At 41.2% G+C, this 26,230-nt stretch overlaps 1 protein-coding gene across 1 annotated transcript; it reads left to right on the top strand.

Annotated features, from left to right (window-relative positions):
- Positions 1-819: 819 nt before the first annotated feature.
- On the top strand, positions 820-21,071 carry sla2 (Src-like-adaptor 2). The gene is made up of 8 exons (XM_002939567.5): positions 820-1,440; positions 12,534-12,664; positions 13,745-13,844; positions 14,962-15,048; positions 16,779-16,882; positions 18,863-19,012; positions 19,141-19,273; positions 20,401-21,071. Exons 2-8 carry the CDS (start codon positions 12,580-12,582, stop codon positions 20,549-20,551), a joined length of 810 nt encoding a protein of 269 aa, XP_002939613.1. The 5' UTR covers positions 820-1,440; positions 12,534-12,579; the 3' UTR covers positions 20,552-21,071.
- Positions 21,072-26,230: the final 5,159 nt, after the last annotated feature.

Below are 26,230 nucleotides of genomic sequence, written 5' to 3'. Positions count from 1 at the left end.
TCCTGCACTGGTACAGCTGGGGTGTTTGCTACAGAAACCCTACTATAGTTTATATAAATACCCCGCTGTGTAGCCCCGGGGGCAGCCGTTCCTGCACTGGTACAGCTGGGGTGTTTGCTACAGAAACCCTACTATAGTTTATATAAATACCCCGCTGTGTAGCCCCGGGGCAGCCATTCCTGCACTGGTACAGCTGGGGTGTTTGCTACAGAAACCCTACTATAGTTTATATAAATACCCCACTGTGTAGCCCCGGGGGCAGCTATTCCTGCACTGGTACAGCTGGGGTGTTTGCTACAGAAACCCTACTATAGTTTATATAAATACCCTGCTGTGTAGCCCCGGGGGCAGCCATTCCTGCACTGGTACAGCTGGGGTGTTTGCTACAGAAACCCTACTATAGTTTATATAAATACCCCGCTGTGTAGCCCCGGGGGCAGCCATTCCTGCACTGATACAGCTGGGGTGTTTGCTACAGAAACCCTACTATAGTTTATATAAATACCCTGCTGTGTAGCCCCGGGGGCTGCCGTTCCTACACTGGTACAGCTGGGGTGTTTATTCAGAAAAGCACGTAAAGTTGATATAAATACCCTGCTGTGTAGCCTTGGGGGCAGCCATTTTAAGCTGAAAAGGGAGTAAAGGCACAGGTTACATAGCCGATACCAGACAAACTGCATAGATATACATAGCTTATCTGTTATCTGCTATGTTACCTGTGCCTTTCCTCCCTTTCTAGCTTAGAATGGCTGCCCCCCAGGCCACCCAATAAGGTACTTATATCAACTTTCTATGTGTTTTTGAAGCAAACAACAGTTTTACCACTGCAGGGCAATAGTACATTATATTTTTTAATTTTTGGCGTTACTGTTCTTTTAAACTTATATCGGTGTGATATAACAGCCTATTCCAACAGGGCGTCCTCCTCCATTGAGATGGAACATGCCCTTACGTCAATGACCAAACACACGCTTGTGGTTCTGAGGTTCGGTCCGAGGCACGGAGTGCGCGTTATTTAGTGCTTGGGCTACACATTAAAAGGTCACTGATGTAGGCCTGTGTGTGTGTGTGTGAGTGTGTGTGAGTGAATAGGCTATGGTATCAGTGCGACACTGCTGTCTGGGTGCCTGTATCACAAACACAATGTTCTTTCCGTGACCTTAGAACATTTAGCAATACAATTCTCCATGACATATACAGAGAGGCTGCCCTGTTTGGGTCTCTTTCAACTCCTCCTACATGTCCCTCCTTCTCTAGTTCACGCCTGGCTGTGTGTCACGTCACAGATACAGGTGTCTGTGTAGCACGAGACTTCACACTTACTAGTGCCTTCCTACTCTGTGTGTAACTCGCATCTCTCTTCATTTATATCCAGACACTGGCTATACTCCCGGCAGTCTTTTTCCACCAAGTGTACCCTGCTGAAAATATGCTCCCAAGGTAAGTCTGCATTTTCTATATTTTTTTTTCGGCCCCTTAATCTATTTTATTGTTTCCCTTTGTACTGCTGCTGAGGTCTTGAAAAATAATGGGTATTAAAAACTTATGTAGAATGCCAACGCTATTCTGTTTTGTTTTGTTTTTTTAAATATTCTTTATTTTTTCAACATGTGAAATAGGGGATACAGAATGCGAAAAAGTGGGGGGAATTAAAAAAAAAAAGGCATTCATGCATGATAGAATCAAGTCTTGACAACATGTATGCATGTATGTATATCTTTATTTATAAAGCGCTACTTATGTACGCAGCGCTGTACAGTAGAATAGATTAATACAAACAGGGGGTTATTAAGATAATAATAGATAAATACAAAGTATAACAATAAATACAGATAGATACAAGATAAATACCGTTGCAACAAGTTAAGAGTCAAAGACACAAGAGGATGGAGGTCCCTGCCCCGTAGAGCTTACAATCTATATACATGTATATATCTAGTCAGGGTCGGACTGGGGGGTGCAGGGCCCACCGGGGCTACTTCCCTAGGGGCCACATACCCCCCAAATGTGCCGCCGCATTGCCTGCATCCCCTGCAGGGTCCCCCGCTGCACCCCCTAACCCCCTGCAGGGGCCCCCACCCAACATTCTCCCCTTAGTGCGCATAAGTGAAACACGTCAGGGGAGGACATTGGCGGCCAGGAGAAGCAGCAACAGGGATCGGAACTGGGCCGCCGGGGCCCGCCGGATTTTTCCTAGTGTCCCAGGGGCCCCATCCTACCCCGTATCTAGTACTTACGCTTGGTTAAATTCTATTTCTATTTGCGCTATATGTTTTGCCGCCTACCATAGTTTGTCCTGGGGGTGTGGATTTGATTTTAAGGATCAGAATTTTAATAGACATTTCCAGTTATCTATGGCCCAAAATAATGGCTTTATTTTTGTCTATGCGCAGGCAGCCATGTTGTTGCTTTTTTGTTACACTGAAAGAATTGAATGCAGGAAATACATTGTATTATAATGATTTGGAAATGTTCTATATAATTATATATGGGTAGGGGATCTATAATGTCTTATATATAATTATATATGGGTAGGGGATCTATAATGTCTTATATATAATTATATATGGGTAGGGGATCTATAATGTCTTATATATATAATTATATATGGGAAGCGGATCTATAATGTCTTATATATATAATTATATATGGGTAGGGGATCTATAATGTCTTATATATAATTATATATGGGAAGCGGATCTATAATGTCTTATATATATAATTATATATGGGTAGGGGATCTATAATGTCTTATATATAATTATATATGGGTAGGGGATCTATAATGTCTTATATATAATTATATATGGGTAGGGGATCTATAATGTCTTATATATATAATTATATATGGGTAGGGGATCTATAATGTCTTATATATAATTATATATGGGAAGCGGATCTATAATGTCTTATATATATAATTATATATGGGTAGGGGATCTATAATGTCTTATATATAATTATATATGGGTAGGGGATCTATAATGTCTTATATATAATTATATATGGGTAGGGGATCTATAATGTCTTATATATAATTATATATGGGTAGGGGATCTATAATGTCTTATATATAATTATATATGGGTAGGGGATCTATAATGTCTTATATATAATTATATATGGGTAGGGGATCTATAATGTCTTATATATAATTATATATGGGTAGGGGATCCAGAATGCTTTGGACCTGGGGTTTTCCAGCTAAGGGATCCTATCGTAATTTGGATTTCCATTCATGAAGTCACTAAAAAACATTTAAACCCAAGAGGATTGTTTTGCCACCAACATAGATTTATGCTGCTCTGTTACCATGAAGTACAAGGTTTTATTAATACAGAGAAAAAGGAAAAATTAAATTGTTTGATTAAAATGAATGTATTTAGAGCTCTCTGGATAGGCGATCTATACTTATTTATAATCATATATAAAATGTCCTAAATCTTTATAATACAATGTGATTTCTGCATTCAGTACTATTGTTTATCAAGAGAAACCCAACTAAATATTATCATTAGGGCTCTAGAGAGTACTAGGGTTTCTGGATAAGAGATCCCATACCCGTGGGGTGAGCTACTGCAGTAATGTTAAGGTTATTATAGCTCTCAAAAGTACCTAAAGATTGGAATTCTCCTACAAAGGGGCATGCAAGAGCCTGGGCCCACCGTGAGGTTCCCCAGTATCTATTGTATATTTCTGATGCTCAACGGTAGGATTATATTCAATTATGGAGTCCTTGAGCTTTCCGGGGGGCCAATAGAGCCTCCCCTGGGGTCCACATTCAGCCTGCAGGCTTCCAATTGAACAGAGCCATGCTAAAGGGATATCAGGAACAATATAAAGATATTATCTCTGTGGATGAAACAGGAGGATATTTGCATGGAATTAGAAATGGCTAGCTGTTATTAGGTTACAGGTTACAGTAATGAAATACGGAAAGGCCATCTCCCATAGACTCCATTATAAGCAAATAATTCTAATTTTTAAAAATGAATTCCTTTACAATAAAACAGTACCTGAACTTGATCCCAACTAAGATATAATTACCCCTTATTGGGGGCAGAACAGCCCTATTGGGTTTATTTAATGGTTAAATGATTCCCTTTTCTCTGTAATAATAAAACAGTACCTGTACTTGATCCCAACTAAGATATAATTACCCCTTATTGGGGCAGAACAGCCCTATTGGGTTTATTTAATGGTTAAATGATTCCCTTTTCTCTGTAATAATAAAACAGTACCTGTACTTGATCCCAACTAAGATATAATTACCCCTTATTGGGGCAGAACAGCCCTATTGGGTTTATTTAATGGTTAAATGATTCCCTTTTCTCTGTAATAATAAAACAGTACCTGTACTTGATCCCAACTAAGATATAATTACCCCTTATTGGGGCAGAACAGCCCTATTGGGTTTATTTAATGGTTAAATGATTCCCTTTTCTCTGTAATAATAAAACAGTACCTGTACTTGATCCCAACTAAGATATAATTACCCCTTATTGGGTCAGAACAATCTTATTGGGTATTTAATCTTTAAAAGAGTTTTTAGTAGATTTATAGTATGGAGATCGAAATTACAGAAAGATCCCGTATCCAGAAAACCCCAGTTCCCGCGCATTCTGGATAACAGGTCCCATACCTGCAGTTAGTTGTAATAAAGATTTACGTCTCTGGGTCAGTACCTGGTACTTGATGGTAACTAAGTTGCATGGATTTAGAAAGCTTAATCTACGTGGGGAGCCGAATGTTTTCGAGGGTTTAATAAATCCAGAAATAATTGATTTATCACTTAGAATTTAATAGACCTTTCTAATATTTTTAACATGGATTTTTTTTATATTCACAATTGTATTTAGTTTATTTGCCATTGTGATGATGGAAACTCAGCTTTAATTGTTTCGAAGCGGCCTTCTTTTTTTTTTTGGACTGGAAGTTTTTTATAAAATCTTATGGTTTGATGCAATTCTAAGCTACAAAGTTTCCCCAGGGTCTAGTAACCCATAGCAACTAATCAGTAGTGGGGTCAGGGGAAACTTCCTTTCTGCAGAACGGGTAGCAAACACATGAAAGAGAGAGTCTTCCCTTTTTCTAAGAAACAGCATTTATGTTTAAATACTTTACATGACGCCGGCTACGGAGCACTGTTTGTGGTATTAAACATGATATTCTGTTGTACGAGAGAATTCTGGGAGTTTTGCAATGTAGTTTCAGTTTATCTCGGGGTGGATAACAGGTGCCGTCGACTATGAACTCACAGAATAGTTCAGTCTTCAATAAACTGGTCTCCCGTAAACAATTTTAATCACTGGTGGGTACCTAACATTCTGCCCCCCAGTGATTATGCTTTCAATTTGAGGTCAGCCTTACCGGTCTGTGTGTGCAACACTGTAGTCTGCAGTATATCTAGTATAAATAAATCTAAAGCAACTGAGTGGTATGGGAAATTCTCAGCATATATACTCTTCCACTAATCCAATCACAATGGCACTTTGTAACTCTTCAGAGAGGTGAACTGAAGAAGCTGCTCAGATGAGTAGTGAAACGTCTTCAGTGATTACTTAACAAGTCCAGTTGCTTTAGATTTATTTATACTAGATATACCATGACCTGGATGAATGAAAATCTTCATAGACATATGTATTCTGCAGCACTACTTCTATTGTACAACCCCAGCCATTCAGCAACAGAAAGGCATTAAATCAGTTCAATAGTAAAGAACAGTGTTGGACTGGGACCCCAGGGGCCCACCAGAAAACCTTAGACCCTAGGCCCACTTTCCAAACTATTTTTCTTCCTTTCCTCACCCAACCTCTTTATTCTCCTAGTCTCTATTATTTACATGCTAGCATCTATCCTTCCATCTATTTCTCCTCTATGTTCCCATTCAGAAATAAGGAATGACCATGAAGCAGGCCAAATGGTCAGGAGCAGGAGGGCCCACTGACCCCTGGGCCTACTGGGAGTTTTCCTGGTGGGCCAGTCCAACACTGGTAAAGAAGGCCTGTATTACTGTAATGTTATGTAGTAGACCCATCTTCCCATCAAGGTCCAGTTACGTAGTGCCATTATTTGTGTTAATGGTGATGACTATGAATAAATCTGTCTGGTCTGGGTTCCCCAGGTTCCATCTTACATTTTCAGAGAATCCTGAGCAAGACTAATCATTGAGAGGCAACCCCTTGTTATGTAGCAGGCATTTCTCACTAGAACTGAAAGCATTCATGAGTAAAGCCGAGATTAGCAGGGGATCTGGGGATGTCTCTAGGAGACCTTGCAGGAGTTGAGAGGTTTGTTGTGACTAAGAAAGAGACCCCAGTGAGGTGTGCATGGGCGTAAAGTGCTGTCAGACTGATACTGTCAGTAACTGGGATCCTGCTTCTCTGGCTGCCTCTTGTTCTCTTGCTTATGCCTTACTCGTACTAGACTTGTTCTCTTGCTTATGCCTTACTCGTACTAGACTTGTTCTCTTGCTTATGCCTTACTCGTACTAGACTTGTTCTCTTGCTTATGCCTTACTCGTACTAGACTTGTTCTCTTGCTTATGCCTTACTCGTACTAGACTTGTTCTCTTGCTTATGCCTTACTTGTACTAGACTTGTTCTCTTGCTTATGCCTTACTCGTACTAGACTTGTTCTCTTGCTTATGCCTTACTCGTAATAGACTTGTTCTCTTGCTTATGCCTTACTCGTACTAGACTTGTTCTCTTGCTTATACCTTACTTGTACTAGACTTGTTCTCTTGCTTATGCCTTTCTCGTACTAGACTTGTTCTCTTGCTTATGCCTCCGGAGAGAATCCTCCCCCAGTCTTTTTAAAACTAAGGTTAAAGACTACCTTTTGGAGCACTCGCCCAGCACCTAATCTGGGAACTGGCACTTATACTGTAATGTCACCCACTGTGACATACAGCCCTTATATTTGCCTATTTGTGTCTGTAAGTTACCCCTCGTAAGTTACTCGTACTAGACTTGTTCTCTCGCTTATGCCTTACTCGTACTAGACTTGTTCTCTCGCTTATGCCTTACTCGTACTAGACTTGTTCTTTCGCTTATGCCTTACTCACCAAGCGAGTGAATCTTCACGTGTATGGGGACCTTAAGAGTATTTTGTCGTACATTAAGAGAGTATCCAACTATGATTTGGAAAATAGTTCATACATACCATTTATATATCCTTACATAGAACGTTCTGACTGTGCCAAGAACTACATTTAATAATCCTTTTTTATTTTCAAAAATTCCATTTATTTACATTGCAAAATATACATTTTTCAATAACCTGTTTTCTAAATCTTTATTATAAACCAAAAAGCACATTTATTTGCAACATAGTGTTGCTCTTTACTGTATTTGTATCTTTTTAGAGATAGATATAAATATATTTGCGCACAATAATTAAGGACTAGTTTTGATTCTTATCGTATTTTTTAATCGTTTCCTGACTGTAAAATGTGACATTTATTTATCAAACCAGAATGTCTTTAGTTTTGTGTTAGAGTGAAGACACTCTGAGCTACTTAGTAGCTGCTACTTGTCACGGCTACTAAACTCCAGAAAATCCCCTGCCATAGATAATACTGAGAATTGCCTCTGCTAAACACACGTAGAGACAATTATCAGTAAATGATCAGCATTGTCTGTTTTAGTAGCCACGACAAGTAGCTGCTACTAGTAGCTCTGTGTGTCCTCACCCTTAAGGGGAAGACACATGTGGCGATTAGTCACAGTGACTAATCGTGGCGACTTATCCACACAGTGAAAACTTGCAAACGTTTAATCGTGGCGACTTCTATTATATCCTATGGAAGAAAAGTCTCTGCGATTAGTCCCCGCGTTGGACAAAATTTGGGTGAAGACACACAGAGCTACTAGTAGCAGCTACTTGTCACGGCTACTAAAACAGACAATGCTCTTACTGATAATTGTCTCTATGTGTGTTTAGCAGAGGCAATTCTCAGTATTGTCTATGGCAGGGGATTTTCTGGCGTTTAGTAGCCGTGACAAGTAGCTGCTACTAAGTAGCTCTGTGTGGCTTCACCCTTAACCCTGAAAATGAACTAGCATCGAGTTAAAATGAATGCAATTCAACCAATTTTCCAGTGCCTGACAAATCAACACATAGTAAATCAGCCCCTTATTTTTCTGATTGTCAGCATCTCGCCAAAGAAATCAGCAAGCATGGCGGCTGCCTCTGTCAGTAGACACCCATTATATCATTAAGGTCACTGTCCCCGATTGTCATTTTTTACAGGAAAGTGAACAGAACAAAAAGATTAGGGTGCTGAGAATGTGTCCAACTTATACAGATGTATAAATCATCAAATTACAAAAATACATTTTTAATTTGTAAATTAAGGTTTACTAAAAAAAAGATGCGGCAACAAAATCTGCTAACCGATTGGCCTATTTTTATTCCTTTTCTGTCAGGAAGTGGCTTAACCTGTGCAAGTCGGTCGGCATATTTTGAGGGGAGGAAGAAAAAAAAAAAAGATAAATGCCCGAGCACCGAAATTACTAAAAAATGTTTAAATTAGTCCAAGATTTAGGACAAAAAGTGCATGTATTTTATTTGCTGATTTTTGTGTGCATATATATATATATATTAGTGTTTTATATTGGGGTTAAATGGATGGAAATTCTTGAATTCATCTCCAAAAAGGCTGTGCTATGAAAATGTTTTAATGTGTAAAGTAAGGGAAAGCGTAAAATCAGGGGAAATAATTGTAGTCAAATTCCCAAGGTATCCAAAGTTTTATTATCGTGCATTTATCAGTGTATTTCTCACAATTTGTTGGGACCTGGACATGTGGGAATTAGTTTAGCTACTCATTAGATGGCAATGAAATTCAGATTTAGCCCTCTAAATAAATCTAAAGAAGTTATAATTAATCTTTATTTCAGACAAACAATGATTTTTTAATAGAACTTAATTATTCCCAATTACAGAAAGACCCCTTATCTGGAAAACCCCAGGAACTGAGCATTCTGGGTAATGGGTGCCATATCTTATATAATCAGATAATAGCCTTGTAACCAAATGTAGAAAGACTAGGAATTTAGATTTATCTTAGAAAAAAGGTGGCAAGTTGCCCAACCACAGCGGGATTCTTGTTCGACATGAGGATCTCTCTTGCTTTAACTATACCTTTCTTCTGGTTTCCACAAAAAATGTTTTTATTTTTTTTAAAAAGTGATGAATTGCTTGTTCTGTAGCATTTATATACAGGTATAGGACCCATTATCCAGAATGCTCGGGACCAAGGGTATTCCGGATAAGGGATCTTTCCATAATTTGGAACTCTATACCTTAAGTCTACTAAAAAAGCAATAAAACATTATTTAAACCCCATAGGATTGTTTTGCATCCAACAAGGATTATTTATATCTTAGTTGGGATCAATTAAAATGTACTGTTTTATTACTACAGAGAAAAGGGAATCAGTTTTAAAATTCTATATTATTTGATTAAAATGGAGTCTATGGGGGATGGGCTTTCCGTAATTCAGAGCTTTCTGGATAATGGGTTTCCGGATAAGGGATCCCATACTTGTATATTTGCTTTTTAGGGCATGGTCACAAGCCCACTTTGGTTCTTGATAATAAGTCCTGTGTTGTGCCAAGCACCTTCATACTCGGGTATTGGATCTCTTATCCAGAATGTTTAGGAGCTGGGGTTTTCTGGATAAGTGGCCTTTCAGTTATTTGGCTCTCAATAACGCAGTCTACTAAAAAATAATTTAAACATTAATTAAACACAATAGGACTGTTTTGCCTCCGGTATGGATTTGTTCTATCTTCGCTGGGATCAAGTACAGGTACTTAAATAAAGTAGGAATATTTGCTTAAAAAAAGCTCCGTGAAAGGTGGGCTTTCTGTAATTTGGATCTTTCTGGATAATGGACCCCAAACCTATATATATATATATATATATATATATATATATATATATATATATATATATATATACCCCCACCCATATGTATAAATACAAATATACAGATAAGGAATGTTCTGGGTACATTATTGCATCATGCATTATACTGGGTATTATTGAATCAATTATATGCCAATAAATGGGAGTTAAAAACTAATGTAGAAATTGGGGTTTATCATCCATTTACCAATTGTTATTAAAAAAACATGCTAAAGTGTAAATATAAACGCCATAGTCATTAAACTGAATTCTGGCAGAAATGGCTCGTTCTAGTCTTTGCTTTCTTTTCTTCTGCTCCCGGGGGCCTGTGGTTGGAAAGTTCTTGTATCTACAGTCAATCTATGTTTTGGCAAGAAGCAGGTTCATGACAGTGCCTTTGATGGTTTTCATGTTCTTTATTGCAATTCATTGGTACGGAGCAAATGAGAATTTACTGGCAGTTATACCGGGACTGACGCTGCATATTTTATTTGTTCCTTCCGTTCTCAAACCAATTGTATCGGCTGACGGCGCATCGAAGGTCGGAAAATATTCTGCTTTTCCACAAGAACAGTTGCCATGGGTGCTAAGCTTCTCCATTGCAGTTACTCTGCGCCAGGGATCCCCAACCAGTGGCCCAGGGGCAACACGGTGCTCCCCAACCCCTTGGGTGTTGCTCTCAGTGCCCCCAAACCAGTTAATTATTTTTGAATTCCTGACTTGGGGGCAAGTTTTGGTTCTATAAAACCCAGGTGTACTGCTATACAGAGCCTCCTGTAGGCTGCCAGTCCACAGTCCTATCCTCTAAAACCAAGCACTTCCACATCCACTCCAAAACTGACCAAAATTTTGGGAAATGTATGACAATTGAAGTCTCTGGGAAAGTCCTGCAGCTGCATTTTGATAAACTCCCCCAAGTTGTGGAAAAGAAAAAGGTTGGAAGGTTGGAAAAGGTTGAAATACTAGGAAAGAAATGATAAATTCTAGGACATTTCCTGACAACTCTATTTATTTTCTATGGTGATATAATGAGAAAAGAATGGACCCCCCCCAGACCTTCAACTTAATGTAGGGGTGCTGAACCACATCTCAGAATTACGCCTTACTGGGGCCAGAACAGTCCTATTGGGTTTATTTAATGGTTAAATGATTCCCTTTTCTCTGTAATACTAAAACAGTACCTGTACTTAATCCCAACTAAGATATAATTACCCCTTATTGGGGGCAGAACAGCTCTATTGGGTTTATTTAATGGTTAAATGATTCCCTTTTCTCTGTAATAATAAAACAGTACCTGTACTTGATCCCAACTAAGATATAATTACCCCTTATTGGGGGCAGAACAGCCCTATTGGGTTTATTTAATGGTTAAATGATTCCCTTTTTCTCTGTAATAATAAAACAGTACCTGTACTTGATCCCAACTAAGATATAATTACCCCTTATTGGGGCAGAACAGCCCTATTGGGTTTATTTAATGGTTAAATGATTCCCTTTTTCTCTGTAATAATAAAACAGTACCTGTACTTGATCCCAACTTAGATATAATTACCCCTTATTGGGGCAGAACAGCCCTATTGGGTTTATTTAATGGTTAAATGATTCCCTTTTCTCTGTAATAATAAAACAGTACCTGTACTTGATCCCAACTAAGATATAATTACCCCTTATTGGGGGCAGAACAGCCCTATTGGGTTTAATTACTGTTTAAATAATGTTTTTAGCAGACTTTAGGTAGGAGATCCTTATTATGGAATCTTATACGGAAAACCCCAGGTCCTGAGCATTCTGGATAATGGGTCCCATACCTGTAAATGAAATTTTGTCAGAATAGTAGTCAAACCTTTAATAAGATGGACCATGTGATTTCTAGGAGGGCAGCGGTGCAGAGATACCTGTGAGGAACTGACTAATGGGCAATATCAATATAATATACATGAGCCGTGAATATACTGTAAATAATATATATCATCGGTTATAAACAATGTTTAGTGATGTAATTGTGTCATTGAAACTTGTGTATTGTAATAAATAATGTAAAAATAAGGATATTAGAATTCACCTCAGAGTTCCATGACCTGTATTGAAGCACTCGGCCTTTGGTCACGTGCCTTTACACAGTCATGGAACTCCTCAGAGATTTACAATATTTTATAATATCCTTTTATTTTACAATAGGGTTTACATCACTTTATATTTTTTCTAAAGTTTATAGGACCCCAAGGAGATTCTGCTGTGGGGCCCAGTAGGTAAGATGGAGGGAAATGAGAGTAGGTGCCAATGGCATCACATGACCTTACACCCACCCCATCTTTTCTAATTGCCCTCACTGAACTCCTGGCAGGAAAAAAAATGCAGTTTTGACTGAAACAGGAAGTGTGGGAGTAATAGACCCGCCTCCATTCATTCATTGGCTGATGTGCGCTCTGGGTTTGTGTGTGGGCACAGTGCCTCATTAAAGCCAGGAAAATGGCAGTGGGTTGTCAGGGTGAACTTAACGATCAGATTAATTGTGGTGAATACTTATTTACTTTCCTAGATATTGTTGGAACTATGGCTAATAAAGCAGTATATATAAATTAGTTGCTTATTTAACCCCCTCTCTGCTTTTTTCCCAGGTTCCTGGCTTGACAACTTTTTATAAACAGTGGAATTCCATTTGGGATGGGGAACATTCCTTGTAAGAAAGGGTACAGCGCTATTGAGGCCAGTCTAACCAACCTGGATAGAAACCAAGCCAGAGAGTCAGGTGAGTGAGTATAAATACAAATATGCAGAGAAGGAATGTTCTGGGCACACAATAAGCTGTATCCCCATACTGTACTGTCTAAGGGAAACACTATGGCACCTCCTACCCATATGTATAAATACAAATATACAGAGAAGGAATGTTCTGGGCACACAATAAGCTGTACCCTCATACTGTACTGTCTAAGGGAAACACTATGGCACCTCCTACCCATATGTATAAATACAAATATACAGAGAAGGAATGTTCTGGGCACACAATAAGCTGTACCCCCATACTGTACTGTCTAAGGGAAACACTATGGCGCTTCCTACCCATATGTATAAATACAAATATACAGAGAAGGAATGTTCTGGGCACACAATAAGCTGTACCCCCATACTGTACTGTCTAAGGGAAACACTATGGCACCCCCTACCCATATGTATAAATACAAATATACAGAGAAGGAATGTTCTGGGCACACAATAAGCTGTACCCCCATACTGTACTGTCTAAGGGAAACACTATGGCACCCCCTACCCATATGTATAAATACAAATATACAGAGAAGGAATGTTCTGGGCACACAATAAGCTGTACTGTCTAAGGGAAACAATATGACAGGCTCATCCTATATATTGTACATCCCAATACATACAGTGAAAACTTATTGTTACATAGCCCATTTTCAAGTTTTTCTGCATTTTACTCTGTTTTTTGTGGTCCCACCAATATATAATGCATTTCCCTAATTTTACATTTTCCCCGGATTTTATACCATTTTTTTCTGCTTCTACTGTATCCGGTTAAATGATATTATGTTAGTTCTATTTCCCAGCTGTATGAATGCAGGAGGAACTTGTGCAGAATATATATATAAATTGCCCATATAATCTGGCAGTACCGTAACACCCAGGGTACCAGTACAGGATGTTTTTCACCAAACCGAGGCCTGTTTTTCTTGACATATAAGCCAAGCAGCGTTTCCTATTGCCGCCCTTACACGCAGTTTGCTATTATTATTTGTGCAGTTGAATGTCCTGTTACCTGCTCGGTGCGAAACCCATTGTTACATTTTTATCTTGTTTTTCTATGCAGCGGCGGACAAGTGCATCTTTGTGGCTTTGTACAATTTCCCGCTTGGAGGCCAAACAGATCTCAGCATTCGTTTCGGAGAGCAGCTAAACATCCTCTCTGAGTAAGTGACCACATACGCACATAGTCTGCCTATAGCAGGACGGGTTACAAATAACAAGTTTACACTCCCTTGGCAATCTCTGTAAGGCCCTCAGCCTGCCTGACCACAATGTAACTTCTGTTATAGCTGGTCTGTTGCACAGAATTAGTCTGCAGGGTGGTCTAACTGGACAACGCTAGATAAATATATATATAAAAATACATAGAAGGAATGTTCTAAGGGAAACACTATGGCACCTCCTACCCATATGTATAAATACAAATATACAGAGAAGGAATGTTCTGGGCACACAATAAGCTGTACCCCCATACTGTACTGTCTAAGGGAAACACTATGGCACCCCCTACCCATATGTATAAATACAAATATACAGAGAAGGAATGTTCTGGGCACACAATAAGCTGTACCCCCATACTGTACTGTCTAAGGGAAACACTATGGCACCCCCTACCCATATTACAGTAGGGGGTACATTATCCCTTATAATACATGAGTGATACTCAGAGTTCCCTGTATAACTCAGCCTGCAGCCTTGTGCCTTTATATGGGCACAGAACTCCTCAGTGACTGCTAATATCCTTATCATTTACAGTAGGGGGGTACATTATCCCTTATAATACATGAGTGATACTCAGAGTTCCCTGTATAACTCAGCCTGCAGCCTTGTGCCTTTATATGGGCACAGAACCCCTCAGTGACTGCTAATATCCTTATCATTTACAGTAGGGGGGTACATTATCCCTTATAATACATGAGTGATACTCAGAGTTCCCTGTATAACTCAGCCTGCAGCCTTGTGCCTTTATATGGGCACAGAACCCCTCAGTGACTGCTAATATCCTTATCATTTACAGTAGGGGGGTACATTATCCCTTATAATACATGAGTGATACTCAGAGTTCCCTGTATAACTCAGCCTGCAGCCTTGTGCCTTTATATGGTCACATACATATATTTTCCATCTATATTTTTCACTATACGGTGACACTTTACCTTTAAGAGAATGTCTTCTAACACCTTTGTCTCTGCCTCCCACCAACATATGGTTTGTGGTTTTCAAATGTAAAACTTAAATTTTTTTCTCTCTTTTCTATTTTTTTGTATTTCTGTTACACAGAGATGGGGATTGGCTAAAAGTCTCCTCGCTATCTACAGGACACGAGTGCTACCTACCAACAAATTATGTGGCCAAAGTGTGCAATAGGTAAGTGAGGCAGAAGCTACATCATGGGGGTCATTAACTAAAACTTATATTCAGGGTCGGACTGGGCCGCCGGGACACCGGGAATAACCTCGGTGGGCCCCGGCGGCCCAGACCCGACCCTTGCCGGCACACCCCCTGCCTGACTGCTCCTCCCCTGACGCGTTAAATTTCTGCGCTCAGGGGAGGACGTTGGGTGGGGAACCCTGCGAGGGGGGTTAGGGGGGCACCTGCCGGCCGCCAGTCCGACCCTGCTTATATTTGTTTGATACCACAAAAAAAACTAATTTCTTTGAATGGCATTAATAAAAAGATCTGAACTGAAAAAGCACAAAGGAAAAAAAGTAGTGAAAACTGCAACTTTTGCGACTTGTTGCGCGATAACTGCAACTTTTTCATATTGTCGCACAAAACCCAGTGTCAAAAACCTCTAAAACCATAACGCAAAGAAAGATCCCTTTTCACAGTATAATGCCATCATTAAAGTGTTTTAGTCCGGCCCATTCCTTGAGTCAGTGACTTACTGCCACCCTTGTAAGCTTCCATAACCTTTTTTAGTCCAATCTGTTACCCCAGTTTTCTGCCTCCCCACCTGTTTACCTTTGTATTATACAGAGAGTAATATTCTGAGACAATTTGCCATTGGTCTTCATTTTTTATTTGTGTTTTTTTAATTATTTCACTCTTTGTTCAGCAGTTCTCCAGTTTAAAATTTCAGCATCTATTTGGTCGCTAGGGTCCAAATTACCTTAGCAACCAGAAGTGGTTTAAATGAGAGACTGGAATATGAATAGGAGAGGGTCTGAACAGAAAGATGAGTAATAAATAGTAACAATAATAATTACATTTTAGCATCCCAGAGCAATAATTTTTTTTGGTTGCCGGGGTCAGTGACCCCTATTTGAAAACTGGAAAGAGTCAGAAGAAGAAGGCAAATAGCTGAAAAATTATATATAAAGAAAAAAACAATTAAAAGTTGCTTACAATTGGCCTTTCTACAACCTACTGTAACCGTCTATTAGAGTATTTTGGTTTAGCCCAGTGCCAGCGTTAATAGATTCCTACACTTAGTAACCTTTACACAGTGGTGTAGCTCAGCTCTTAGCTTGAGGTATAGAATAGTTACACCCACTTCTAGCTTTAAAAAAATGCCCTGTGAGGTGCTGGGAGTTGTACTTAATGGGGGGGCGGTGGCACTTAGCACACTGCATTGTAGCATAGAAGCCCATTCCCTACTAGGCTGACCTGATAGGGAACTGATGCCTGTCTTTTTTTGTGTGAATTCAAGGCTGTGATTGGCTATCCCTTTCCTACTGTACTTCTAGCAGGGACCATTAGAACACGCCCACCCCTCATTTGAAGCACAGACAGTGGATCTAATAAAGGGGCCACTTTTAGCCCAGAGTGAAACCAGCACCCTGTATTATTCATTATTTCCTACAAGATTGGGGAGGGGGAAGTTTTAGTTAAATGTGGCCTTTAAACATGAAGTGAAGAGTAGTTGGGTGACACATATATAAACCCATTCATACCGTGCCCTGCTATATCCTTCCCCCCAGTCTACTATATCTGCATTAGTACTGATTTTATGCTCCTGGTAACCCACAAAATTCCCTTTTAACCCCCAGTGTGCTTGTCACAAGGATTCTAGTGTTGGGTTTAATGGCCCATAAATATCTGTGTGTTGGATAAACTGGGACCGGGCTTTTAACCACAAGTTCCCGTTTTGGCAGGTGGCTGTACCGGGGCATCAACAGGGAGAAAGCAGAAGAACTGCTGATGGTAAACTCTAACCAGAGCGGCTCCTTCTTGATCCGGGAAAGTGAGACGAGAAGTGGTAAGGGTATCATAAATATTGTACTGCCAAACCTCAAATTTACATGCCTTTTTTCCCCTCAGTTTACATTGTATCTTGATGGTCCCACCAATATATAATGCATAATGGATTTCCCTGATTTTATATTTTTCGGATTTTGCACCATTTTTTCTGTATGCTCACCTTCTCTCCCTACTATACCTGCTATCCTACAGCCCCAGTCCCTTCCCAGAGGCTATTATCCCACTGCTACTATAGGCACCATCTCTCCCTACTATACCTGCTATCCCACAGCCCCAGTCCCTTCCCAGAGGCTATTATCCCCCCACTGCTACTATAGGCACCATCTCTCCCTACTATACCTGCTATCCCACAGCCCCAGTCCCTTCCCAGAGGCTATTATCCCCCCACTGCTACTATAGGCACCATCTCTCCCTACTATACCTGCTATCCCACAGCCCCAGTCCCTTCCCAGAGGCTATTATCCCCCCACTGCTACTATAGGCACCATCTCTCCCTACTATACCTGCTATCCCACAGCCCCAGTCCCTTCCCAGAGGCTATTATCCCCCCACTGCTACTATAGGCACCATCTCTCCCTACTATACCTGCTATCCCACAGCCCCAGTCCCTTCCCAGAGGCTATTATCCCCCCACTGCTACTATAGGCACCATCTCTCCCTACTATACCTGCTATCCCACAGCCCCAGTCCCTTCCCAGAGGCTATTATCCCCCCACTGCTACTATAGGCACCATCTCTCCCTACTATACCTGCTATACCACAGCCCCAGTCCCTTCCCAGAGGCTATTATCCCCTCACTGCTACTATAGGCACCATCTTTCCCTACTATACCTGCTATCCCACAGCCCCAGTCCCTTCCCAGAGGCTATTATCCCCCCACTGCTACTATAGGCACCATCTCTCCCTACTATACCTACTATCCCACAGCCCCAGTCCCTTCCCAGAGGCTATTATCCCCCCACTGCTACTATAGGCACTATCTCTCCCTACTATACCTGCTATCCCACAGCCCCAGTCCCTTCCCAGAGGCTATTATCCCCCACTGCTACTATAGGCACCATCTCTCCCTACTATACCTGCTATCCCACAGCCCCAGTCCCTTCCCTAGGGATCTTAAAACTCAAGCTGTAATGGTTTATATAGAGGAAGCTCGTGGGTGCATATTTGGCATCCCCATGCATTGTGTGTGTGTGTCTTCAGAGTCAAAGACCACACATTCCTTAGAGAACCCCCCTAGGGCTACATTTAAGAGACAAATAATGTTATTGTCTGAATGCAGGATGCCCCCACACCTGCCACAAATAATGTGTTGTGAGTGGGGGAAATGATGCCTTGCCCGCAGTAGGGACAGGAAGCCAGCCGGCAGTCATCTCAACAGGTGCATCTGGGGTTTTTAAGAATTTTATAGTCTCTTCTCACAGTGCTGTGTAGTACAGTCTTCTACTTTTTCTACTGAAAAGGATCTTAAAATTCAGATTAAAGGGCCAGCAAAGGGCCTACATATACAGACAAATGAGCGCATTCCCATTATTATGGCTAAGAGCTGTCAGAACATTTTGTTTGAAGTCCCTTTGTGATGTCCAATAATTGGCTGGGGCCACAGGTACCTAATACGGAGGATATAGACAGTTGGAAACATTGTTATTTGAGATATTATTTTCAGTTCCAAGAATATCTAGTGCAGGAAACACATGTTTTTACCCAGAACCCTGCTCTCGGGCCTACTGGAAGAACAACCCAAGGATCTGAAGATCCTTGGCCTCCATGTATGGACTTATATGGCTTATATGATTTGGTCATATGATGGATCATGGTTTAGACCTTGGCCTTCACCAATAGACTGTCCCACAGCTAAAGCTCCACTATTGGTTGTACTTGTTTCCTGGGTCAAGGGTCACAACCCCATTAACTCTGCAGAGACATGAAAATGTATATTTTTTTTTCATGTTCCTCAATGTTCTCTCCCTTTCCCCCACAGGAAGTTATACTTTGTCAATAAGGAAAACAAGCCAGAGCTCAAGGGATTCCATCAAGCATTACCGTATCCACCAGTTGGACAATGGCTGGTTTTACATCGCCCCGCGCCTGACATTCGCTACACTCCAAGACATGGTGGATTACTATTCAGGTAAGTCGGGGTTTTAACTTCATTATGACGGCTACAAGGTTTGTGAAGCCGATTTCCTGACAGTTTGGGGGATTCCTCTTTCTCTCTAGCTGCCATTTTGATTTTTTTTTCATTCTTTGGTCTCACAGAAGTGGCAGATGGGATTTGTTGCACTTTAAGAGAGGCGTGCGTTGTGCAAAGGGTTTCAAACCCCGTCATCCAAAGGCCGTCGGAACCCATCGTTGTCAGAAAGCCAACCCTCAACTGGAAGGAGCTCGACAGGTAAATGTTCTTATGCCAAGCGGGAGTTGCCATGTTGTGTGTGAAATGTAAGCTTAAAATCTCAATTAAGATTGGTTACACAATATGCAGATTATAACTGATACCTACATATAGATATATAGTATGTTACTGGTAATTCATGGATAATGTAGATATTGTAGATAAAAAAATAAATAGTGTATGGAGATAGATTCAGATAGACACAGACAAATATACACAGATAGATAGATACACAAAGAGAGAGATGATAGATAGATAGATAGATAGATGATAGACAGATAGATAGATAGATAGATAGATAGATAGATTCAATCAGACTGATAGATAGATACACAGATAGAGAGGGAGAGAGATAGATAGATGTTGATAGATACAGATAGATACAGATAGACACAGATAGATAGATAGATAAATATATATTAGTATGTTACTGGTTATTTATAATATTGTAGATAAACAAATGGATAGTGTATGTAGATAGACACAGACAGATAGATAGAGAGATAATAGATAGATAGATTCAGAGATAGATAGATGATAGGTAGAGAGATGATAGATAGATAGATAGATAGATAGATAGATAGATAGATAGATAGATAGATACATAGAGAGAGACAGACAGACAGATAGATAGATAGATAGATAGATAGATAGATAGAGAGAGACAGACAGACAGACAGATAGATAGATAGATACAATCAGACTGATAGACACAGATAGAGAGGGAGAGAGATAGATGTTGATAGATACAGATAGACACAAATAGATAGATAGATACATACATACATAGATAGATATTAGTATGTTACTGGTTGTTCATGACTAATGTACTGTAGATATTGTAGATAAACAAATAGATAGTGTATGGAGATAGACACAAACAGATAGACACAGAAAGATCAATACAGAGATAGACAGATAGATAGACAGATATTAGTATGCAGAAATACAGATAGACTCAGTACATAGATTTTCAGATAGATAATGATAACATTTTTACCTTCACACAAATAATAAAAAATGTAGACCAATTGCAAATTATCACTCTCTACATGATTCTAAAAGTAAACTAAAAGGTGGACAACCCAGAATGGAAATTTACTTTGTCACCTTCTTGTTCTTCCCAGTTTGGACCTGTTTAACAAAGAGGACAAGTTAAACGAAGATTGCCCGGTAAGCCTCGGGCTCAGGGAAGCCGTCAGCTCCTATATGCTCATGACGCAAGACTCCGACTCCATGACAGAGGTAGAAAAGGAACATTGGTGGCAAACCTGCTGATTTTCATGCAATTGGACTAAAATGGCATGAAACCTTCCATATAGCCATGGAAAGAATTACTGTCATTATCTTTATCTACCAGACATGTCTCGATCATTCTGGCACAGATTATTCACTTTTTTCTTTGAAAGAAAACTCTTGGTGGAAAATTTCCGCATTCTTTTTCCTTTATTATGAACTGCTCAGTACAAGTTCGGCAGAAAATTGCAGGTCAATTCTTTGTGTCTTGTACTCCGAGAGACCGCCTGGTATTATATTTATAGCAGCTGAGCTGCTCTGTCTGTACAAATGTCTGCGCCTCTGTGTTCGCCGTAGGGTTCGTCGATGACGTTTCAGTAGAAAGTCCGACAATGTTGCCGTTTATAAAGCATGTAAAGTTTATGGGTTGTTTTTGCTCGGCCACAGAGCAATGAACTCTTTCAGATCATGATCGCTTGTGTGAGAAGCAGAGTCAGACTGGGGGATGCAGGGCCCACCGGGCTCCCGCCCCAGGGGCCCTGCAGGTTCCCCAGCCAGCCGTGTCCCCTACCCCCTCAGGGGCCCCCCTAACCCCCCCCCTGCAGGGCCCCCACCTGACGTCCTTCCCGAGCACGTATAAATTAAACGCGTCAGGGGAGGAACAGGCAGTAGGGGGAACGCCGGCAAAGTTCGGAATGGGCTGCCGGGGCCCACCGGGATTTTTCCCGGTGTCCCGACGGCCCAGTCTGACCCTGGTGAGAAGCTATATTCAAACTCCAGTGGCCTGGGGGGGGGGGGGGGGGGGGTCCAGGTTGCTAGGTTAAATTGGACCCTAGCAACCAGATAGCATGTGAAATTCTAAAACTGGACCTAATTAAGAACCTAATTAAAATAACACAAATAATAAAAAAAAATGAAGACCAATTGCAAATTGTCATAGAATAGCACTCTCTACATCATACATCCATCCCTGGTCATATAAAGGGTAAGTGTTCACTAAACAAGGTGAGATTCAGAGGTCACATGAGATTTCTGATATTGACCCCATTGGACTTTTCTGTACTTTGTTTTTAAACAAAATATGTTAAATTATTCCATTAAAATTGTGTATTTTATGCTGCTGTTTCTTTTTTAATTCGATTATATTGTGTTTGGTTCTTCTTTATAAACAGGATATTATTTTAATAGATTCAAACTTTAAAAAAATGACGGCGCCACATAACATTCTGCATGTTTGTATGAGGGCAGCTTTGGGTTTTGGTATGTTATAGATGGAGGTTTAGTAACCCCTAGCAACCAGTCAGATATATGCTACCAGACAGCACAGGTGTTATTTATCCTTCATTGTGTCAGTTACATGAATGCATGGTTGCTAGGGGCCAGTACACCTAACATGGTTGCTAGGGGTCAGTACAGCAAGCGGTAAAGCTGATTAAAAAATATAAAGAATATAAAAGAGACCAGCATATGGGGGGATTTGGTAATTGCTAAGAAGTGACAGCTATCATGGGATGTGGTATTTCTGCAGTGCTGAGATTAGTTTTATTTGCATTTATGTCTCCCAAGGGAACACAAAGTGACACCATTTCATTTGTTAATCAAATGATGATGAAATACACAGTAGCTAAGGCTGCCCCTTGTACGTCCCACTGGCAATGCGGAAATCAAGCAACGTCACATTAGGGAGGGGTGACATCTACACCCTTATGGGTTTATGGCACACCCTTCCCATAGAGGGAGAAATACTCAGGTCTGTAAGGCCCAGTTAGGGGAGACTTGGGTATCCTGTGTAGAAGGATGGATAGACCAGGAATGGTAAATAGTGGGACTAATACCCCCCCAGTCTGGGCATCATATAGGGGAGACTTGGGTATCCTGTGTAGAAAGATGGATAGACCAGGAATGGTAAATAGTGGGACTAATACCCCCCCCAGTCTGGGCATCATATAGGGGAGACTTGGGTATCCTGTGTAGAAAGATGGATAGACCAGGAATGGTAAATAGTGGGACTAATACCCCCCCCAGTCTGGGCATCATATAGGGGAGACTTGGGTATCCTGTGTAGAAGAATGGATAGACCAGGAATGGTAAATAGTGGGACTAATACCCCCCCCCCCAGTCTGGGCATCATATAGGGGAGACTTGGGTATCCTGTGTAGAAAGATGGATAGACCAGGAATGGTAAATAGTGGGACTAATACCCCCCCCCCCAGTCTGGGCATCATATAGGGGAGACTTGGGTATCCTGTGTAGAAAGATGGATAGACCAGGAATGGTAAATAGTGGGACTAATACCCCCCCCCAGTCTGGGCATCATATAGGGGAGACTTGGGTATCCTGTGTAGAAGAATGGATAGACCAGGAATGGTAAATAGTGGGACTAATACCCCCCCCCCCCAGTCTGGGCATCATATAGGGGAGACTTGGGTATCCTGTGTAGAAGAATGGATAGACCAGGAATGGTAAATAGTGGGACTAATACCCCCCCCCAGTCTGGGCATCATATAGGGGAGACTTGGGTATCCTGTGTAGAAGAATGGATAGACCAGGAATGGTAAATAGTGGGACTAATACCCCCCCCCCCCAGTCTGGGCATCATATAGGGGAGACTTGGGTATCCTGTGTAGAAGGATGGATAGACCAGGAATGGTAAATAGTGGGACTAATACCCCCCCAGTCTGGGCATTATATAGGTGAGACTTGGGTATCCTGTGTAGAAGGATGGATAGACCAGGAATGGTAAATAGTGGGACTAATACCCCCCCCCCCCCCCAGTCTGGGCATCATATAGGGGAGACTTGGGTATCCTGTGTAGAAGGATGGATAGACCAGGAATGGTAAATATTTGCACCAATACCCCCCCCCCCCAGTCTGGGCATCATATAGGGGAGACTTGGGTATCCTGTGTAGAAGGATGGATAGACCAGGAATGGTAAATATTGGGACTAATACCCCCCCAGTCTGGGCATCATAACTCTATGGTAGGAATACAGTCAGTTTTAGGGTTTTGGGTTCCCTTTAAAGGAGAACTATACCCCCGGGCATACAGCAGGAAATCTTCAGGTGGTAAGAAGATGTCGGCCAGGTACTCGGCTGCCCTACTCTGCATTTTTAGCTAGGGGTTAGCGATAGGGACAGTGTTTAAACTTAAGAACTATGAGATAAGGGAGAGGTGAGGGGGGGTCTAGGCAGTGATAGTTAAGGGGGCTTTTAGCGCCCGGGGGTATAGTTCTCCTTTAACCTTTGCCGAGCGCTTGCTGCCAATGAACCCAAAGTGTCAGTAGGCGGACGCATTTTCGTTCGCTTTTGACCTCGCACCAGTCTGATATTATCATATTTTTGTACTTGAATTATTTTTTCCAGCTCTGGTGATGAGGCCACGCGCCCCCCACTCTTTCCATCTGCAGCTCTGCGCCCTGTACAGACTCCCTACTTTCTTTATTCTCTTTCTTCTGTTACCTACGATCAAAGAGCGGATCACATACGTCACCCAAATGACTGCAACGTGCCGTATGTGATTCACCCCTTCATCTTATACCGGGGAACACTGTCTCTTCCCACCAATGGTCTCATTGCTTTATTGTACACAGATATTTCCCCTTTCTCTCAGAAACTGAAAGATAAGATAAAGGTATCGTATCTTCCTCTGGGGGAGTTCAAAGACAGACAGTATTAGATAAATTCACAGAGGCATTGAGTCACTGAAACATGTGTTTCCCGGAGAAGGAATCATGCAGAACATCAGCACGTGCCCTCTTCTCTTTATAACTAAGGGTGCTTATTTGTGCCCTGGGTGCCCCTGGAACTATAGCGGGGTGACTGTTACCCCAATGTTTCTATATATCTGTAACCTTGTTATGGGCTAAGGGGGCCCAGCCTGAAGGCCAGTTAGGGGGGGATTTGGGGTGAGTGCTTATTTGCGCCCTGGGTGCCCCTGGAACTATAGCGGGGTGACTGTTACCCCAATGTTTCTATATATCTGTAACCTTGTTATGGGCTAAGGGGGCCCAGCCTGAAGGCCAGTTAGGGGGGGATTTGGGGTGAGTGCTTATTTGTGCCCTGGGTGCCCCTGGAACTATAGCGGGGTGACTGTTACCCCAATGTTTCTATATATCTGTAACCTTGTTATGGGCTAAGGGGGCCCAGCCTGAAGGCCAGTTAGGGGGGGATTTGGGGTGAGTGCTTATTTGCGCCCTGGGTGCCCCTGGAACTATAGCGGGGTGACTGTTACCCCAATGTTTCTATATATCTGTAACCTTGTTATGGGCTAAGGGGGCCCAGCCTGAAGGCCAGTTAGGGGGGGATTTGGGGTGAGTGCTTATTTGTGCCCTGGGTGCCCCTGGAACTATAGCAGGGTGACTGTTACCCCAATGTTTCTATATATCTGTAACCTTGTTATGGGCTAAGGGGGCCCAGCCTGAAGGCCAGTTAGGGGGGGATTTGGGGTGAGTGCTTATTTGTGCCCTGGATACCCCTGGAACTATAGCAGGGTGACTGTTACCCCAATGTTTCTATATATCTGTAACCTTGTTATGGGCTAAGGGGGCCCAGCCTGAAGGCCAGTTAGGGGGGGGGATTTGGGGTGAGTGCTTATTTGTGCCCTGGGTACCCCTGGAACTATAGCAGGAACATTTGCTTTCAGGCCATTGACATTCAGTGGGGTAAATACAGGGGGGGACAGAGGGGGCCTATTAAGGGCCAGTGACCATCCTTACCCCCCATCATTCCTGACCCCCCACACACATATAGAACTAGTTGGGGAGGGGGAGGGGGAGGGAGAGCTACTCATTTTGGAGTAGAAGGCCACAGGTCAAAATCTATGCTACACTTGACATTGTTGGAAATTGTTAGAGGAGATCTCTAGCTCGCAAATATTGCAAGTCTGGGCATTCTGTGGCACGATCTGTATATCTGCATTAATATATATGGGTTGGTTCCAGCATGCTGCTTCTGTGTATTAAGGTATTGATTGCTGTTTGTTTATTAAATCTCTGTATATTTTTATTTAGAAACCTTTTTATTTAGAAATATAGGTGGGAGGTTTGTTGAACACATCAGGAATAAAAGAAATAATACAGAACAAATGCATACATTGCATTTTTTTGTCTTCCTTACATACACATATATAATACATAAGAGCCATGAATATCCTATAAATTATATCCTTATAAGCGGTGCTTAGTGGTGTCATCATTATAATAGGTTATAATCAATGCTTAGGGATGTAATTTCTGATAAATGACTCAATGAAACTTGTGTATTATAATAAATAATGTTGTAAAATATGAGGATATTGAAAGTCACCTTAGAGTTCCCTGTCCTGTATATAAGCACTCTGCCCTCTGCCTTGTGCTTTTTATATGGCCATGAAACTCCTCTGTGACGTAATATTCGTATATATTTCAACAGGGGGCACTTTATTCACTTTATATATCTATATACAGGTACGGGACCCATTATCCAGAAACATGTTATCCTTAAAGTTCTGAATTACGAGAAGGACATCCTCTGTTTTATTCAACTAATTCAAATGTTTAAAAATTATTTCCATTAATAAAACAGTATTTTGATCCCAACTATTTAATCCATATTGGATTCTTACCCTTAATCTTTATTGGAAGCAGAACAGACCCCTTATCTATCTATCTATCTATCTCTGTATCTATCTATCTATCTATCTATCTATCTATCTATCTATCTATCTATCTATCTATCTATCTA

This window comes from Xenopus tropicalis, chromosome 10 (genome assembly GCF_000004195.4).
Source record: "Xenopus tropicalis strain Nigerian chromosome 10, UCB_Xtro_10.0, whole genome shotgun sequence".
In the NCBI taxonomy this organism is placed as follows: domain Eukaryota; kingdom Metazoa; phylum Chordata; class Amphibia; order Anura; family Pipidae; genus Xenopus; species Xenopus tropicalis.
Note: the sequence above shows the minus strand (reverse complement) of the source record. Positions and strands in the feature narration are given on the sequence as shown.